Consider the following 20,857-nt stretch of genomic DNA (forward strand, 5'->3'; position numbering starts at 1 on the left):
GTCACTGAGAGGGTAAGAGTTACTAGAAAGAATGTGAGGATAAAAAATAAATGTATATATTTTTTGTTTATTATTTAGACTATTTAACTATCACACAAAATAACTTTAGAAGTTAGCAAAAACACAGAAGACACAATCAAGGTGAAACTGAAAAAAAGGGAAAAGTGCAAGATAAACAAAAAAAAGGGTCACTCTGTCACACAGTACCCAGAATTGTACAGTTATACATCTTTGTGCCACTCTAGGAAACAGTTCCTTTTCACCTGGACACACAAGTGCACATCACATGCCTGGCATTTCCAAGGAGTGTCCTGCCTCTTACCATGCTTTGCTTTGCAAAGCACACAAGTCCGACGACCAGTTGTGGCATCTGAGGTCAGCAGACAGACACCTCTCGTGTCTACATACAATTTCACAAACACAAGATGTTTGTCTCGAATCCACCTGATGGATCCCCTCACAGATTTTTTGCTGAGTGAGTTAGCTGCATTCTGAGGGCAATCTTTCCTGTTGTCTCTGTAAGTCCCACATGCAACTTCAAAGCAAACAAGTCTCTTAGGAGCTTGGGACTAGTGTAAAAGTGATCCATGTATACATGGTACCCATCACAGAGAAATCATAACAGAGATGTCAGAGCGTCATATGAAAGTTCATGGCCTGTGGAAAAGTGTTTCTTTCCTTTGTAAACAGCTAAATCTACAGTATATCCATTTGATGAGCCCACAAGAACAAACAACTTGAAGCCCCATTTAGTTGGCTTGGCTTTCATGTACTGAGTCACTCCTGTGTTTGCTTTGCATGCCACCATTCTTTTATACACTGCCAAATTATTTCTTGGTTGACAGATGGCCTTACATTGAAATCCGGATTGTGTCCATGAGGGGCCTGACTCTGAAAAGATGGTCATGTTTAGCCTTCCCCCTCTTTTTGTCATTGTCCTGGTCTGCATCTGGGTGACTCGTGCAGATTCCATGAAATGGAGCAGTATCTGTCCCTTGACATGATTGTGGCAGGAAAAGGAACAGAGAAAAGATTGTTCTGCCACCAGTAGTCTGTGATGGAACTCAACTTCACCATGGCCATGTAGAAGAGTAGCCCAATGTAGCAGTACAGCTCACTGATGCTGAAAAATCTGTCCATTTATATCCATGTCCCTTTGCACATGCCCTGGCAGCCTGAGCATTGGTGAATTGACACAGCAGTTTCAGAAATAAACTTTTTGAATAGACTCATGGGAGTGTGTGCATCACATGGTCTTAGTTGTGGTCCAGGTTCCCGTGTGGGCAGGAATCTCAGAGCCTGTGGACCCATGTCAATATCATCCTCTGTTTTCCGTGACCAAGTGGGATGCTTATTTGCTTTAGCTCTCTTTGCAACAGGTTCTTTTGCACTGTTATTTTCACATCTGAAATAAGGAATACAAATAAAAATTAGCATTAGCATTTTATATGCAGGTAAAACATGAAAGTGGTGTACTTTCATGCAAATTACATAAAAATAGATTCCTTGGTAATTTATTTACGGCTTTGTGTATACTTTTTAATTTTATTGTTTTTATTTTTACTTTTTTTGTAAAAATCACTCAGAAATAGAAAAAAAAAACATTAAAGAAAGGGGAAAAAGAAAACAAAATAAATAATGGAACAAACAGAGGTCACCAGAGGCATCATACAGTAATTTTTAATAGGGGTTACTTTCCCAATAATACCCCCATAAACACACAAAATAAGGAAATATATATATATGTGTATATATATGCATATACATGTTTGCGTGTGTGTGTGTGTATGTATATATATATATAGTCACGTTACTTTGTATATAGCATCAATATATTAATCTCAGTAGTATTTGTTTTTAAATGTATATCAATTTTAAAACAATTGTAAAAAATGAAGAACCCTTAAAAGTCTTAGTCTCTTGAATTACACAGTATATTGATTAACCTCCTTAAGGTGAATTAGCTCATTATCAGGTAAGTTAAAGTTGGAATCAGCGTATGGAGTCACTAAATTACAGCCGATATTTTAAAAGTTGTTGAGAGGCAAGACAAGACACCAATGATTCAAGAATGTTTATTTATATATGTATATATATATATATATATATATATATATGTCATTTTTGCAACAACATCACAACAGCACCAAAGTGAACCCCTTTTCCATCAGTTGCTGCATGAATAGAATGGCTGTAGGCTTCAACTCTAGAGAAAGAGAGAGCGAGAGACAGAGAGAGATAAATAAGAAACATTTGTTTAACATATTCAACTGGAATATTATATATATATATATATATATATATACCTGAAAAGTGAAAGTCCTTGCAGCATGTGGTGCATCTCTTCAATTCGGCAGGGATCTCCCTTTTTGGATTGTTATAAGTATCTTGAAAAAGTAAATATTTTGAGATCATGAAAATATCCCTAGTGCCTTTTTTAATCATCTATCCTACAATGAGCCTAATCAAATCCATAAAATCACTTCATATTGGCCATGCAGAACATGACAGAAACTAACACATGATATCAATAGACTGTATGTGGACTGTATGTGGAGTAGACCTGCAGATTAGGCCAAATTGTAACAAGCTATTAAAATTGCCAAATGCCTCATTTATCATTGCAAAACAATGCCAAAACAACAGGCTAACACATACTGCAACTAGGCAGTCAGTGCAGTTTAATTATGAAATAGATTTTATACATAAATATGGTAAAACAACGACTATTAAGCCAGTATTCACACTAATACATTAAGCTGCAGGTAAATCTTACAAACCTTACGTCAACCATGCTCTTGTCATCTGATAAGTTGAATTAATGTGCAGGCTAGATTCACTTATAATACTTCGTCATTAAAACACAACAAGGATTTATGAAATCATGGCCACGAATTAACGTCGTAGTAATTAATAAAACTAGTTAACAAATTCTTAATTTGGTGGGAATTATTCAATTTTTGTTTAAATAAATGTTATAAAATAAAACTTAATTAAATATCGGTACTCACCGTCTGATTGCTGTCCAAGAAATGCGCCCTTGATCTACTTAAAAGCGTTTATGTTCACGTGAATCCTTCATGATCCCGCCTCCAGCAGTGAGTATAATGTATTTAAATGAATCATTGAAAGTCCCCTTTCCTAATAATGTGCTAATTTATGTGCAAAGCAAAATTCACTATGAATGTGGCTAAAGTAAACAGTCTCTCAGAGAGCAGATCAGAAGAAAGGGGCGGAGTCAGCAGAGCTCATTAGGATTAAAGGAAAATCCCACAAACCAGCGTGTTTTGAAAAGAGCAGTTTTTGACAGGGTAAAAAAGGTGTTTTTTACACTAACATTGAGAAATTTTAAACATGACAAGCAACAATTGTAATGGACCACACAGTGTGCGCCCGGCTTAAGATGGAGCCTGAAAAGATTAATACATTTTTATGTCTAAAGTAGCTTTAGCTCCCATTTTTTAAAGTAGGTGTGCTATAAAAAATATGTAGGATTGAGAGCTAATAGCTAAGTCTAAACTGTATCTAATATTTGATTATTAGCATCCATATTTGATTTCCTGGTGTGTTCTTTAATACAGAAGTAGGCTCCTGTCACCACTCCCAACAGGCCTAGAGTCAGACCAGCTCCACAAGAACACAGATGGGCCAATATAAGACAGGACAGCTTCTACATCTGTACAACAGAAACACAGTAACATGGCTGTTATTAGTGCAATACTTGGGAAATGCTGGTATTATATTATTTTGTCAATTTTTCCTTAATTATCTGAAAATAACTTCACCCCATATTTTGGTTTTTAGGCTGCTGGAGGGCTTTGTGATTCACAGTGCAGCTGTAAGTTTCTACTTCCAATGGAAAGATCCTTAGTGTGGAGAATAGGTCATGGGTGACATCACCACTGGAGCGATACTGGCTCAAAGTTATATTCTCTGTCATGTTCAAATTGTTCTGAGACCAAGGCTGCATTTACACTGCAGGTCTTGATGACCAAATCTGATTTTCTGACTATATCCAATTTTTTTGACGACCCGCTTACACCATCTTTTAAAAGTGACCCGTATCCGATTTTTGCATTTACACTATACACTGCTGAAACTACCAAACGTAGACATTCTGTCCCGGAAAAGGAAGTAAAACAGCACGAAATATAATGGATGCAGATGCAAATAAAATTATACAGTGTTTTGCTTTGTATTATAGTCTGAGGTGGGTCTGTGAACATAGGTAAATACATTGAAACTGTTTTGAAATGTAAATCTCTCCGTTACATATTTCTATGAATTCGCCTTCAGCTTCTACAGATTAACTAATAGCAAACATAAACAGCATTTAAAGAGAGCAGGTGCTGATCCATCCCCATTACACTGCCATGGCTGATTGGCCAGTTAACCTTTAACTTTTTAAACTGCTTGTGACGAGTGGGGCGGGGCCGAGAGACGTGGGAACGAGGAGTGAGGCCAGGTGTAGTGATTGGAGATGAGCTGCACCTGTAACCCACCACCTGTCTCGAGTCCCACGTAGGAGATGGAAGGATATAAAACTGGAGCGACGACCGTGAAGGACGAGAGAGGTCCAGGCCTGGGACATTATTTTATGCTTTGGTTTTTATTTGCGCGCACCAGTCATCCGCGAGGGGCTGGTGCGCTGTTTTGTATTTATTTTGAATATTAAAGCGTTTTGATTGTGCGCCGGTTCCCGCCTCCTTCTTCCTGATGAGTATGGAGTTTTAACATTGTTACACTGCTTAAGTTAACAATTTGGCAATGACCTCCCTTCAGTCTGCTTCAGTCTGGATATTCAAGAGCTGTGGAAAATGTTTTTAGCAAAGCTTTTGGGTTCAATTATCATACTGATCACAGGGACAGGTAAAAACAAATGTATTATTTTAAATTTAATTAGTTTCAGTTATTGTTAATACCCTTGCTATCATTGATAAAGTGTGTGTGAAAACATTCTATGAGAAAGATGTTCAATCATAATGATGTTGTTGTTTTTTTCACCAGATGGTTATCACGTCTCTATACTGTTTCAGTGCACCTATATTTCCCTTGATCTTAGTGACGTGGAACTCATTATTTCAACTTCCTTTAATAAAGCTGTTCAAATGCAATTCAACAGCACTCTTGGAAAGTATATAGGGTTTACTGAGATCGGAATGAAGTTGGCACACTTGTCGAGCAACAATAACAAAATCTTGTCACATTTAAACAACTTGCTGCACAAATGTAAACATTATGGAGAAATTGGTTACCCAGCCATTGTTAATAAATTGGGTAAGTGGCAAAAACCTCTTGTCTTATGTTCCCTGTTTAACAGCAACTGCTTGTTAATTTAAAGCTGTTTCAATATTATATTTTAAAGTATTTGTTTTCTTTCTAACTTATTTCTTAAATGCATGTTATGAATTTGTACTCGTATTTGTTCAGTGCAACCCAAGATCAAGCTTAGGTCAGTGAAACAGGTTGGCGGCAGAAATCCTGCTGCATTGGTGTGCAGTGCATTCGACTTCTACCCTGACCAGATCAAAGTTTCCTGGCTGATCGACGGTAAAGAGATGACCACTGATGCGGCGTCCATCGAGGAGATGGCTAATGGGGACTGGTACTATCAGATTCACTCCCACCTTGAATATACAGCCAAATCTGGAGAGAAGATCTCCTGTATGGTGGAGCATGGTACCTTCAATAAACCCGTGATCATCGACTGGGGTAAATGTATCAACAATTTATTTTTTTAATATATAATTTTTAGCCGGTCTTAGTTCAGATTAAAAAAGTAAAATTCAATAAGATATGCAAGCAAACTGAACTGATGAAAATTTTACGGTAGTGAAATGATGTATTTGCTACACAGATCCCTCTATCTCGGAGACTGACAGGAATAAAATCTCTATTGGAGCCTTTGGTTTGGTGCTGGGAGTCATCACAGCAGCTGCTGGATTCATGTACTACAAGAAAAAATCAGCAGACTGATACATTAGTATATTCCTAATGTGACAATTAATTCCTCTTTTATTTTGATGGGGAGGATTTTGGGTTCACATCAGCAAAATCATATGGAACTTTCTGTTAAATGAGCATTATTGTATTTTTTCTTTTTCCTCTTTTAATTAGCACAGGAGAATCATATGTTTATCACATTTACACATTGCAGTTTTTTGGGGGAAATATAACTTTAAATGTACATTTTCGACCTGATTCATGAACCGGTACATTCCTGTTAAACAGTGTCTTTTATGTCTTCATGATTTATTTAATCATGTTTTCTCTAAAATGAGTCATATATTTATATTATATGGCTTAAATTGTATAGTTAGGTCTTCTTTATCACTTAAAAGGGGATAATAGAAATGATAATTACTATTTTGTATTTTACACACCTTTTCATTGATATATGCATTCAATTGGATTATGTCCTCAGTGCAAAGTAATCAATTTACACAAGAAATATAAACCATAAAATTATTTAAAAAAAATCAAAATGTGTTTTAATTATATTATAGACTAGGCTAAACTGCCTCTAATCATACATATTTATAATGTGAAAATAGTTTTTTTTTTTTTTTTACAATTTTCTTCAATAACAGTGTCCCTTTTAGTATACACTTTCTCGCCTTCCAAAACCGAATGCAATTTCATTTAGACCATTTTATATAAGTGATATAATTAATTTTTCCCACTGGAATTCATCTGTACAAACTGTGGTAAGCTTCAACTCTCATACACTTTGAGGCAACATACACTTTGAGGGTGGAGGGAGACAGACAGCCTTCGCCCCAACCCATCCTGCAGGAAAGAAAGTACGACTCTTATCGGACATCTTCGGAGGTCTTCCTGGTGGGAAGAGCACCATTCAACGAACAGAACAGATTCCACTTCAGCACATAGAGCCGCCTCGTTGAGGGTGCTCTAGCAGAAGTAATGGTATCTACCACGGCCTGGGGTAGATCACCTAAAACCTCTGCGTCCCATCCAGGTACCAGACATGGAGTTTCCAGAGGTCTGGACGGGAGGTGCTGTCGCGAGGAGCATGAGTTCTGGGAACCAGGTCCTGTTGGGGCAATGTGGCGCAAATAGCAATACCTGCTCCTCCCTGACTTTGCACAGAGTCTGTGTGAGAAGGCTCATTGGGGGAAATGCATACTTGCGTAGGCCCCGGGGCCAGCTGTGCACCAGTGCATCCGTGCCGAGGGTCCTCCTCACACAGGGAATAAAACAACTGGCAATGGGTCAAGTCCGGAGAGGCAAACAAATCTACCTGATTTACATCCTGGTTTCGGTCAAAGGCCATAGTAATCGATTGTTGAGTTCACGTGCGTGAACTTGACGATCGACTAGTATGGCCTTCGACCGAAAACAGGATGTAAATACAGGTATGAGCGCTGGCTGCATTAACTTCACTTTTATTCATATCTTTCACATCTGCTGCAGTCAGATTCACCCGTGTTCACTCTGAAGGAATCACTCACATTGGCTGTGCACTTGTAATTACACATCAAGGATGTTATGAGGGTAAAAGCAGATTTAAAACTTGCCCCATTGAAGTCAACAGGGTGCAAATTTTAAAAAGAGGATAGCACGGTGTAGGCAACACAGATTTTTGTTGTTGTTCTCTGTATTGACAGCACTCCAAATTTAAAAAAAAAAAAAGAGCTCAATGTTAAAATTGACCGGAGTTCTCCTTTAAGACCAGTCAGAGAACAGCATTCAGGGAACAAACTGTTTCAAAAGAAAGATCTCTGTACTTTCCTAACAGCAAAGTTAATACATCAAAGACACAACTGCTTACTGAAAAGATCCCTACATGTATGTTGTGAGTGAGTGACTCGAATGCTGATCACCATCTACTGTATTTAAGACTGTGTGTGTGTGTGTGTGTGCATACCTAAGCTAATCAAGAGCAGAACCCATCTTGGAAAAACATTGGTACAAATTTACTTAACATTAACAATTATACTAGGTTTGGTTGTAGCTTGTCTACATACATCAGCCCTAATTACCAAACAGACTTGCCTAGAATCTCAATACACCTAAAATTAGTCCGTCTGTGGCTGTTCTTACCTGTATTTTTAGACTTGGCGATTTTTCCCTAGAAAAGAGGAAAAAACATTGAGTTAAGTATACAATGTGTTGAGAAACAGTATGTATATTTTGATCATTAACCCTTGCCTTTTTTCTTCTTAGAGTCTTCGTATCTAAAAGAAATGAACATGTTTCTTAATGTCATTTTAATGTTTCAAAAACCAAATAATAATCAAGAAAATAATGATTCATTCTGCATGCTTATTTCAATGTGCGTAGAACCAAGACAGTGTATTCACCTCATCCTTCTAAGAAAGATCGTAAATAAATAGCATCTGATTTTGAAGATAAACTTAATGTCGTATTTTATGCTTGAAATGATGTAGTAACAATGTACTCCGAAGTATGACATCCTCCGAATTTACAAGTTAAAGCTACCACTCCAAATCATCAGTAAGTTAAACTTAATGCAGGCAGCTACAGGTAGCCAGCAGAGCTCAATAAGGAGCACCCATACCATACAGATGTCTACTACTTACCAAGGGAGTTGAACAACAAAGTCCCAAGTCTCTCCCGCTCTTGAGCGATAGGGAGGCATTGGAGGTGCCCTTGTTGTCCCTGGAGGATCATTTCTGCAAACTAAAAGAGCAACAGAAAGTCTATTTTAATGAAATAATGTAACTTATAATAAATGTGAACAACGAATTGTGGTAATTGGACTATATTACAAGAGAAGATTATGGTGCTCATTTAATAATTATATGATCATGACTCCTGTATCGTGTGCTGAAGGTAGTACTGTGTCCATGTCAAAAATCCATTAATATTTGATCTGAAACTTTCATTCAAAATTGCTCTAAAGTGAAAACTAAAAATATTTATATTTTCAAAAGAAAACAGAAACATTATGCAGAAAACAACCAAACTGTACCATTAGTGAGAACACCCCACATGACAAAGAGTCGTTTTGTGAGTCATGGTCCCTCTTCATCATCTTCCAGGGCCCTTGGCAGCCTCTGCTAGCAGCAAATAAGCTGAAAGATTAGAGAAAATAATTGTGAAGGAGATCTCTGCTGAATTTCCATTATCTCATTTTATAGAGCAATACAAAAACCTTGTACCTCCAATTTTCCATTATTTGGAAGCAATGCTGTGGTTGCTCCCCCAAGGAGTCGATGTAGGTAATAGTTCCCTGTTTCAAGTTGCAATGCTATACAAAATATGGGAAAACATATGAGAAAGGTTTGAAGGAGAATTTCAACCAATCTGTGTTGAACATGATTGAAATTATTTTAAAATGTGAAGCACTAACAGTTCAAACAACACAAATGAGAATGACACAACAGCAACAATAATGACTAGTGTGATGCTATGTAGCAAATAATAGTCTCTGCATGACCTAACAGCAACCTACAAAGAGGGTCCAGTGGCACTCTCCCAGCAAGTAGGGCCCGAAGATGGCACTGGCTCCTTTAAGAATGTTTTTCTGACAGGAAAAGAAGAAAACATTCATGAACAAACATAAATAAACTTGACACCTAATGTGTTCAGCAGCACTGAACAATAACTTTAAACATTTACATAACTCTTACTTTTAAGAAATAAGTACTCCTGGCCCTGGAGCTGCCCTCCAAAATCAGGTGCATAGCCTGACTATTAATTGCCTCTGTCCCAGGCTGGCTCTAAACGAGGGAGAGAAATGGTTTAAGTCATTAAATCATGTTTAATCTATATTTGAATTGTATGCATGTATGTGAGTGAGTGAGTTTTGTAAAAAGGTATGAGTTACCCTGCTCAAATAAGGCATCCATTACCTGGGGAAGTAATACATAAATATATATATATATATATAAACTGCAATAAATCACAATAGAGTCAAGGTGAAGGGAAAGAGGATTTTTTTTTTAAAGAAATATAAAATTACCTCATCTGGAAGTTCAAATGGGCCCAAAAGGGCCTCCAAACTACCCAGAAAGATTTTGAAAGTTTGTACCCAGTTGTCCCAAGGACATCTTCACTATGAAGTCCTTGGGACTTCAGTGTTTCTAAGTCTGCATGGGTGAAGAAAATAAAAGTCCCAAAATAAGTCACCTTACTTAGGCTAACAGGCACAAATGTAATCCAATCAACTATTACATGTAGCATACAAAACTACTTTAAAGTAGTGTTGGCAATTAGACAAATTAGTTTTTTCCCCCCGATTTTTATAATCTTTGGCGACTAAAATTCACATTTATTGACTAGCGACTTTTTTGCAGACTTCTGAATGTGTTGGTTTCACACGTTGTTTTGGTGATAACCATCAAAATACACAGTCTAACAGTGCTCTGTTTCAAGTGCTTATCTGTGAGTTAGTGATGTCACACTAGGCTGAAACGGGCAACTAGAGCATATGGGCAAAAGTTTTAGACACATGTACTATGTTGAGGCAAGTCGGGGCCACATATTATACAATTTATAAATAGCCTAGTTGTGTTGAATGCCATGCCAATGACGTTTTATGTTACAACAGTGCACTTCTCATTATTGTACAAATTTTTGGTAGGCTACAGCCTCATCATGGGCCTATTACATAAAAACAATCTTGCAAGTACTCGGACCTTGTGTTGCCCATGTGTCTAATCGTTCTAAAAACACCAGCTAAAAAAAGTACCGGAATGTGCTCTACCTGGTCGGATGTATGCAAATCATATCATTATGTATGCAGATGATGCCAATGAGTAACATAGATTAGGAAAAAAATAATTTTGAATAACTTACTGTTCATTTGGCTTGGTTAAGTTTCCTTTTACAGGCAAAGACAAAAGACAAAAATTAAAAACATGTATTTCTGCTGAAGCATTAAATTGGATACTTATGAATACCTATAACTACGATACTTACATCCCTGAGGCAAAACTTAAATGGAGGAAAAGACACTGGCCCCAAACTAATTCTAAGCCAGGGCAGGGTAGCCTGGGATCAGTGCAGACCTGACACCAGGAGAGATTCACCGTCCTGCCCTCAGAGCACTTCTGCCCTGAGACCAGAAAAGACAGTTGACTCCCTTTTGTCCAACTATATTGCCCTGAGAAGAGAAAAATATGACTTCTGCCCTGAGACCAGGAGGGATTCCCCGGCTCTGGGACAAAATTGTGGAAAATAATGGTCTCTGCCCTGGGACCAGATGAGACTAAACAGTCATGAAGAAAAGCCAAATTTATAAATTTAACTAAATTTATAAATACAAATTTAAATTTAACATCGTGCATATAAAACAAAAAAAGCTCATTGGAAAAAATGAAATGTAACATTGTAGTAGTTAAAGGTTTATTTTTAGTTCAGATTAACATTTGAGGGCAGCAATTGTATTCACAATGTCAAAATAAAACCGGCGTAATGTTACTTGAAAGCATTATTGATCCGTTAATAACGGAGAAATGAGAATGTTTCTCACTAGATCTTGCAGCGATGTTATTACTTCTGTGGCGAATTCAAATGCTTTCTTTACTGGATCTCATTAGCGCTGTGTAGTGACAGTGTCGCATGATCACGATCGGCTCGCGCTGCACTGGTCCAAACTGATAAACGGTCCTTCAACCACACAATAACGAGCAGTTTCGTTCCACTTGCATTACGTTTGCCATTTGATGTTCGGCAATGTTGTGGTCGCGCCGGCATCTCTTACATTAGGAGCGTGCTCATCTGAAAATAACGAAATTTTGGTGGGCAGGAAAAATGGTCCAATGAACCATTCGGTTTGAAAATTCGCAGCCTACCGAAAACCGAACCGAAAGCCTCGTACCAAACGGTTCAATACGAATACGCGTATCGTTACACCCCTAAAGGTGACGTTTTTCTGAATTATCTTGTTCTTCTACATTTTTGTGATAAGAACCACTGGCAACAGCCACCATAACTATGACAGCCACTGCAACATTTTAATGCAAGCTACAACACTAGCTTGCTTCTGAAACAGTTGGCTAGCCTATCCTTAAGCTACAAGCTGCACAATTATACTATGATATACTATGATGAAACCAGGGGGGGGGTCACACATAGGTGCACATACAATGCTCCATTTTCGAGAATATTATTATTTATTTTTTTAAACGTACTTTGAAATGATAACCACCAGTTCCTCTTGCCTGCGCACCGCGGAGGGATTTTTTGACGGTTGAGATTGGAAATGGTGGCCCCGCCTCTGCAGTTCTCTCCCCTCTTGCGATTGGTTGTCAGATTGAACCAATCACAAACGTTTCTGCCCTCAGGACAACTTTGAGTCAAGAAAATTCCCACCTGCAACAAAAACGTGAACAAACACTGAACGATTGTCTTTTTATTAACTAACATTAACACAGATTAATATATTTATTGTTCCATGTTCGCTTGTGTACCGTGCACAAGGTTTATGAGCATAGTCCATGTCTTCTTCTCCGTTTTAAGTGTATCTCTGTGGCCACATGCTGGTCTGGCATGTATACTACATCGCTTTGTGGTTTCATGTGGACAAGGATTTTCCTGGAGACGAGGGGAAAAAAAGATCGGATTGAGGTTAGCTCCATCTCCATGTGGCATTGACTTTAAACCAGGTTTTAGTTGGTCAATGGCACAGTCTATTATTGTGCCGGTTGTATGATAGGGCCCTAGGTTTGTAAAAGTGAAAGTGGTACGAAAGCTTTTATTTAAATCTCAGATATACCCTTACCTCTCAATTGATTTTTCGTACAGATATCCACTTTGAAATGGTTTTAAAACTAAAGCTAGGTTATTTATTTACAGTTTACCAAGAAATCATTGAACTTCAGTTCCACTTCAGATGACTCGATAAGCAGCATTGACAACAGCGAAGATGATTATGTGCCTGAATCAGAGAGCTGTTCAGAAGAATCTGAAGAGAACCTTCCACAGCCTTTGTCCAGTCCCTTCTCCCAATGTGGCATTAGATCGGTATGTTGATACTTCCTCATCTTCCGTGAATGCAGACAAAGAATGTTCCCCACTTAAAGATAAAGAGTAAACTACACATTCAGACAATGACTGCAGTAGTGAGGTTTCAGTAATGAAACTGAAAAAGACTGCATATGGCCAAAGAATGTACAAAAAAATGCAATATAATAAACAGCTTTCACTGCTCCAAACCTTTCTGCAAAAATAGTTCATAAGAATGAATTGGAGGTAGCAAAAGCTCTTTCTTTTCCAAAGGGATCTAAAGAAAGAAGGATTAATATGGATATTTTGAGGAATAAAGGGAACCATGAACACAACACAAATGTTCAACCTTGTCAACATTCCACTGCTAAACATGTGCATGCACTGTTTGAACTGCCAAGGGCTGTTCCGAGGAAAAGCACTTTGGAGGCATATGTCAAGGTGCAACCTGGCCAAAAAGTGCCAGGTCACAAAACCAGGTAGATCCAGAGTTCAAGCACTCTGCTTATGCGTAGCCTGTTCCTGAAGGAGTTACAAACAAATTATGGAAACAGATCAGTGACATGAAGCAAGATGAAGTAACATATGCAGTTAAAAATGATGCATGCATCATCAAATTTGGGGAACACTTGTGCACAAGAACCATGCACAAATACATCAGAACTAAAATGCATGAGGCTGGAAGGCTGTTGGTGTGTGCTTGGAAAGTGGGAAGGTTGCAGAGTATTAAAGACTTTTTCATTTTTTTTATTAAGGGCTGTTAAAGATACCTCAGGATTTCGAGAAGAAGATGAGGTCTTCGCAATTCTATCTTTGGCATTGAAACTGAGGCACAACCTTAAAAAAATGGCCGATATTGCAGAATATCAAGCAATGATTGCAGGAGAAGAAAAAGATATCCAAAATGTAAAAATCTTTAAGCAGATGAATACCACAAAATGGAATGAATTTGTGTCCTCTTCAGCCTTGAAGACGCTTAATGAAGCGAAATGAAATTCTCCAGAACTCCCTTTTACTGAGGATGTTAAAAAGATGCACATGCATCTCAGCAATCAAACTGAATTGTACCAAGAAAAGCTCAAACTTGAGAAAAGTCAATGTTTTACATAACTGTTCTTTTCAGATCAATTCACATCTCTGAACTAAGGGATGGGAAACTCTTCTCCACAAAAGTAGTTGTGGTGAGATTTTTGGAGTCTGAAGCAACTGTCCCTTCAACCCTAGATAAGGTGAAGGTGGCCATGGGGAGCAATGAGATTTTTGTCCTTACTGATTCACATGGAAGTCAAGTGTTGGAATCAGAGGGGACTACTGGTAATGAAAATACTGTATATGCTCCATCTTCAGATTGTGTAGTGCACGCGCCGAACGCGTCTTTTCGCGATCACAGGAGTAGACTAAAAGGCTATAGTTTGAAAGACGGAGGGGAGCACGGAATAAAATACCTCAGCCTTAATACCCTCCGACTGAGATTTACTATAATCAAATGGCGCAACCTGATATTTATCTTTATTTCTCAAAGAATAACATGGGTGCTGATCTGCATCAACTCCATTTCGATCAGCTATTAGCCTAATTAAATTGAAGTCAGAGGGGCCAACTAGCATGTAAGCTGAAGGCTAGTTGTCTCCAACAGAAATCATTAGCTAATGATGTCAGTTGTTACAATGGAGGTTATTGCACATGTAAGAATAGAGTATGGTATGTCACACCAACCACTTTTTCAGAAATTTTGCTGGGCAACATCTCAGCCGATTGATTTAGTCCTGATTGGGTGTTCATGATTATTTTTGTGATATGACATAGAATACATATGAGGGTTTGTGTGCGTATTGTTCTGTGTGTGTGTATGTGAGCGAGCGAGCAAGTAAGTGTGTGAATGTGTGCCTGTTTTAATGAACATGTATAAAAAGATATACCTAGATAGTCCTTAATTGTTTGCTACTCCATACTTAGTTTGCCAAAACCAACAAAGAATAGAAAGCGGAAGTCAGGCATGTTTTGCATTTGTCAGTTTTTTGTATCATATTGACATTTGTAATAAATGCTATGATGGGCAAGACCGTTTTTGAATTGTTTGCTTTTTTGAGCGGATATGTCTGTTTTTTCTATCCCACAGAGGCAGAAATGGATAAAAGCAAAAAAATAAAAAATTTTTTGGATGCCTACAGTTTGCTCCTACCACAAAAGGCATTGCTGTTTATCCAATTAGAAGTGCTCTGAAAGAAAGAGTGAAAAAAGGTAAGACAAGCATAGCAGAACACCATACTACTCTTTATTTGTTCTATTTACTCTATTTAAGCTAAACTAAAGTCAAGATGTTAAATTAAAAAACTTGTAAAGCTGGCAAATAGTCAAATAATGTAAATATTTTATACAGTATATAGTACAGCCTCCTCACTAAAATACTTTAAATATCATGGTAAAACCTGAAATTGGAAACATGGCGGCTGTTACCAAAGCCTGATGCAAAAAATATGTAAGCATGTATTGTTGTTCCTGTCATAGGGCAAACAGAATTGCTGATTGACTGGGAGCCTTGTGCAACATGGTATGTGTTCAACTAAATGACAAATACCGTAATAAGATTGCTCTGACTCTCTATTTCACTCTCACACACGTTTTGAAGTCAATAGCTTTTACCTAGACCTGTTTTGAAGAATGTGCAAATGTGTTTGAAGTTGACATTCCCAATCGAATAACTGAAATATCACATGTAATGTAATTGTCTTCAGCGGGAAACATTGGACTCCTCCTTGGGAGTCAATTAATTTTGTAATATATGTTTTTTTTTTTTTGTTTTTTTTTTTATTGTACATTCAATAACGTTTTTTTTTTTATTAATTTGTGATATTTCTTTACAAAGTAAAGTGTTGTTTACAAGCCCTGTGTTGAAGATGGTAGATGTTTAACATTTCCTGCCATTTCAGAACTGGATAATTCAAGAATGCCTAACTTCATACAGAAACATGTTCTTCTTTTGATATTTGGTTTCTCAAGAGGTTAGTAAATGATTAAACACAAATGGAAGCAGGACTCTGTACATGTCTGTACAAGTCAAATGCAATTTATTGTAAATAAATAAATTAAAAAATCCCTCACAAATGACTGTGTTAATTTAAAATGAATGTGCAATATCCATAATGGTCATCACAAACACATTTCCATATGTAATATGCATGGCAGTTTCCAACATTAATACAATAGAAGGTGATGTAGTGTGATTATTTACAATATTTATTAATTTAGGATTGTTTTAGGGGGTTGTGTGTGTGTGTGATTGATTTAGCTGAAACTTGTTATTCTTGGTGGTTTATATGACCTTACATCTGTCCCCTTTACAAATGTTTTACCAGTCACTGCTCCTGAAAGGCTGATGTGGTGCCACGCCATTATTTGGTTGAAGTTCCATCAGTGGTCCCTGGTAAGGTAGGTAAAGTAAGTGCAACACACACACGCACACACATGCACACACAGAGCAACGGGAGTGGGCGGACTACAGGGCGGGTGGGATAGGTTGGGGGGATGGGTGTTCTGAGCAGAAGCGCTTGTCGACCGTCGCAGAGAATACACGTCTGGTGTGAACAGGCAGGCGCCGGACCGCACGTGATTTTTCCTTCCGCGCCGCTTCGGTGTCCGGTGTGAACCAGGCCTTATTTCCCAATAATGACCATTTTGGGCATAAATCTTTTTCCAAATTGATTTTTAGGCTCTCCTGTTATATTGTGGTGGCGAGACTGTAGAAGGACCAAAAAAGAAGACCCAAGATGATTAAAATGTTCCAGCGGACAATGGTGGTGCTGCTGCTTTTACCTCATGCCACTTTTACCACACGACTGTCCAATCAAACAGCCTGTTAAGCCTAAACACAATCCCCCAGCCCCCCCACACACACTCCTTTTTCCCACCTTTCATCTGCTTGCAGAAACATGGAATCATTTTTACATTTAGTATGTTAACAGTGTTTTATTGTTAAATGTTGTTGTGCAGTCTGTGATCTGAGTTGGTTTGATGGGTGTTGATGTTTACAGTCAAATAGAGTATGCCCACTACTGATGTGCCACCAATATGTGTGGAGTGGACACTCTTCCTCGGACTCAATCCTCATGTATTGATAATCCATAGCATAAGTAACAATAAAATTATTTCCTTCTAACAATTACTCAATGCCTAATTGGGTGATAACAATCTCATGATTTGTATGCAATATAATTTAATGCATATTAAATTATAAGATTAGTTTCATGCAGCCTATTCATTGTTCTTTAGCCAAGCTGTACAGGGTGTTGCCTAGCAACAGGGGTCAGAAGTACACATTTTTGATATATTTTGTATAATTACACAGTTTTTATTGTTTGTCATTGTATGCTGTGGTTTATATAATATGTTTGCACATGATATGGACCAATAACAGATATAATCGTTATAAACTATATCTTGAGTAATTAGCATAAAACATTTCAGAAAGATCTGACTAGTGTTTCAAGGACTCAAGCCCTTTTGAATGTGCCATTTTTTTTAAAACCTTTGGTGGGCTCTACGGAGATAACCAGGGGTCAAGGGGCAGTACAATTTCCACAGATGCTTCCTTTAATCTGGTTAAATAACATATATAATTTTATTGCCACACACACCAGACATATCACATGCAGAGATACAGCACAATTTCATGAGCATTTCATGAACAATAATCAAAACCATGAAACAAAGATATGTGCAATTTTGGCAAAATAAATTCAGATGTATATGTTTTGCTAAAATGTATCCAGTTTCATAGCTGACCTGCTTTGGCAAGTCAAGGGTCCAGACATCCTCGGATCATAAGACAGCATGAGGGCAGTAATTTTCGGGACAGACCAGGTACTAAATAATTCTCCAACCATTGACAGAACATTTACAGGCTATAGGCTTTTAGAAAAATATATGGTTTTGGTGATTGAATCAGCTGTCCCTCATTGGTAAATAGGTCAAAATGTACCACTAGTAAAGTTGGTTCCTCAATCTACAATATGGGGCTATGTAAACTGTAACCCATATGCTAAAAGCCAGTGCACGTCAATTCATATGAACTAAGACATTTTCTATCTTCCTGCTTACTTCAGTGCATCATACTGCATACATAGCCCCATATTCTATATTGATGAACTAACAGTCCAATGCATCAATCTCATGCATGCCCTCATCACCTCCAGACTGGACTACTGCAACAGTACTGTCTATGGCAGTGTTTCCCAAGCCTGCTCCTGAAGGACCCCCAACACTGCACGTTTCTTTGTCTCCCTAATCAAACACACCTGATTCAACTCATCAGCTCATTATCACATGGGTTACTGAGTTGATTAGGGAGGGTTTGATTAGGGAGACAAAGAAAAGTTGGGAAAAACTACTCTATGGTCTTAAAAACCACTATACAAACTAAATGTATTATTAGTATTATTCTTATTCTTATTTAATGCCTGTAGTGCTGCTCTGCATTAGCATATATATTTGATGTATGTTTTATACGAATTTGATCCACAAAAAAAATCTTCTAAAACTACCGTTTAGAGATTATATTATTTACATGTTGGTCAACAAAAGTTCTGAAATCATAAATCATTAAAGTATCCATATTTTGACAGGCCTAGCTAGGCCTGTAATGTTACACCCATTATTTCATGAAATGTCAGCATGTGGCACACATTTTGAAACAGGGAATGATAAACTTGTTAGTCAAATTTTAGACCTCTAGCTGCTTGTGTGTTGTCAGGAGGCGGAGCATAAGTTCGGAAAAATATAGATTTCTTGAAGGCACTATAGAGCCAGTGAATGTGTGATTTTACTTCGCTCATAAATAAACCTTACAAGTGCAGAAAAGTGGAACAACAGTGTAACCCTGACCAGGCTCCTTTTTGCCCAGGCAACATGAAATGGGAGACCACACGTGGATAAAGATAAAAAAAAAAAAAGTGATTTATTACTGTAAATATGTGAGATAAATGAGAAATAAGAAAAAAATCAGTAATAATTATATGGCGTGAAATGAAAGTGTGGCATAATCAGTCATATGGCAAAAGGCAAAACAATGTGACACAGGAGAGAAGGAACCCGGGGCCCGTTCTTCGTAAGTCGCTAACTCAGTTAGCTGGATTTGAATGTTGACGATTTGGCGTGATCTTGGATCGTTTGGTTCTTCGAAGCTCATCCCGGAGCTGCTGTCATAGCAACAGGTCCGTAAGCTTAAACCTGCTCGGGAGCAGCTTAATTCATGTAAACAGGATTAAATCGCTTTTTTTCAACCAGAACTGATACCCAAAATATGTCTGCTACCACCGCTGCTTTATTACAAGAGTATCGTACTGATCCAGGGACAATAATTTAAAATAATAATCATAAAAAAAAAAAATAATAATAATAATAATAATATAAAAATGCTGTGTAGTCCATAACAGCCTACTATAGACACAGCCAGTTTTACTCACTGAAATATTTATTTGTCATAAAATTATTACTTCATAATTGTATTAGAGTCTTACACACATGCTACACAGATAATAGAGTCGTGCATTATTTTGAGTGATGACTGCTATTATAAGAGTGGCTTGATGGAGCGCAGGAGATGCAGATAACATGATATTGACCCTTAAGAAACTTTCATTAATGCTGTCACGTAACAAATCTGTCCAAATATAAAATGAAATGAATAGATAATTTCTACATTGAAATAAAAATGTAAAGACTGCACAACTAATATAAATTGCGAATCTAAATAATTGGGAATCATGAAATTATAATACAATAAAAACATGTATCTATTATCTGTTTCATGTATCTATTATAACATTTATGTAGTTTTGTTTGCTTGGCTGTTTCCTTATAAAAGTCCAGAAATTTGTCAAGTTTTTCGTCGGGTGTCGTTTTAAATTATATGACGTCATTACATTGCCGTCTTGCCACCAGCCAATCGCTGCACTGCTGATCATGGTTTCGAGTATCGATACATATCCCCTTTTAAGACAACACATGAATGCGCAATTATCTCAGATAACTCAATCCAGCGATACTAATCATCAGAGTTGGGTATAACGCGTTACAAAGTAAGTGAAGTAAGTAAAAAATTTGAAAGTAAATAAATTAAAATGCATTTCTAATCACGTTTTGGGGCGGCTGCGTCAGTTATTGAGCATGCGCTTTAATGAATTACTGGAGAACTCGTGCTTTTAAAATGGACGGAGATTTTTGTTCAAGATCGGGAGGGAAGGTAACTTCTGGACAGGTGAAGAGCTGTAGCAGCGTGTGTGGTGGAGGAAATGCTGCCCTTGTCGACTGTGGAATCGCAGTCATTTAGAGACTTGCTTACGATGATACTCGTGACGGACAGCTCTGTACCCTTGCAGGACCGAAAGACATTTGCAAGGTATCTAGATAAATGCTATGCGGATATAGGGCTGTCACTTTTGTGTAAAAAGCATTTTCGATTTTTAAAGGCCGTGTTGCAAGGTTAATTTTTTAACGAATTTGTGCAATTTGCTTGTTGGTAATAAACATTTAAACTGTTATCAATAGTATTTTATGTTGTTGGGAACGCACAAGTCAGCAATATTTATTATTTATTGGCATTAGACCTGTAATCGGGCCTTAAAAGTTAGGCCCGACAGGACCCGAGCTCGACAGGTTTTGGCCCGAGCCCGAGAAGTACATTTTGATTGACAGCTTTTTAAAAGCCCGAACCCGTTTGCAGCCCGACATTCAGATGTGCGCATACACACAGCTCTTTTGCCTTTTGTCAACATTGAGTCATTTATACATGTTTTAACATAATTTATTCATAACTAACGTAGACTAGGGCACTTGGAAATTGGAATAAAGAAATAAAATAAGTCCTCTGTGACATCTTAACATCTCAGCACTATAAATAGACATAGACTCATTTAGCCTATAA

At 37.6% G+C, this 20,857-nt stretch overlaps 2 protein-coding genes across 2 annotated transcripts; one reads left to right on the plus strand and one right to left on the minus strand.

Annotated features, from left to right (window-relative positions):
* Positions 1–82: 82 nt before the first annotated feature.
* On the minus strand, positions 83–10,076 carry LOC113067285 (ubiquitin-like-specific protease 1). Its single transcript, XM_026239664.1, has 8 exons — positions 9,950–10,076; positions 9,815–9,839; positions 9,618–9,707; positions 9,440–9,511; positions 9,147–9,235; positions 8,957–9,059; positions 8,565–8,664; positions 83–1,405 (listed from the first exon to the last, which is right to left on the minus strand). The coding sequence occupies exons 2-8, from the start codon at positions 9,830–9,832 to the stop codon at positions 1,293–1,295; spliced, it is 585 nt and encodes a 194-aa protein (XP_026095449.1). The 5' UTR covers positions 9,833–9,839; positions 9,950–10,076; the 3' UTR covers positions 83–1,292.
* LOC113067420 (HLA class II histocompatibility antigen, DP beta 1 chain-like) lies at positions 4,699–6,395 on the plus strand. The gene is made up of 3 exons (XM_026239829.1): positions 4,699–5,277; positions 5,431–5,712; positions 5,858–6,395. Exons 1-3 carry the CDS (start codon positions 4,983–4,985, stop codon positions 5,974–5,976), a joined length of 696 nt encoding a protein of 231 aa, XP_026095614.1. The 5' UTR covers positions 4,699–4,982; the 3' UTR covers positions 5,977–6,395.
* Positions 10,077–20,857: the final 10,781 nt, after the last annotated feature.

This window comes from Carassius auratus, chromosome 4 (assembly GCF_003368295.1).
Source record: "Carassius auratus strain Wakin chromosome 4, ASM336829v1, whole genome shotgun sequence".
Classification (NCBI taxonomy): domain Eukaryota; kingdom Metazoa; phylum Chordata; class Actinopteri; order Cypriniformes; family Cyprinidae; genus Carassius; species Carassius auratus.

Coding starts and splice junctions, on each gene's coding strand:
- LOC113067420 (XM_026239829.1), top strand. CDS start 4,983: ATGATGTTGTTGTTTTTTTCACCAGATGGTTATCACGTCTCTATACTG. Junction 5,278..5,430: donor AGCCATTGTTAATAAATTGG/GTAAGTGGCAAA, acceptor GTATTTGTTCAG/TGCAACCCAAGATCAAGCTT. Junction 5,713..5,857: donor ACCCGTGATCATCGACTGGG/GTAAATGTATCA, acceptor TTTGCTACACAG/ATCCCTCTATCTCGGAGACT.
- LOC113067285 (XM_026239664.1), bottom strand. Junction 9,236..9,439: donor AGTGCCACTGGACCCTCTTT/GTAGGTTGCTGT, acceptor TATTTTGTATAG/CATTGCAACTTGAAACAGGG. Junction 9,060..9,146: donor CAAATAATGGAAAATTGGAG/GTACAAGGTTTT, acceptor CTAATCTTTCAG/CTTATTTGCTGCTAGCAGAG.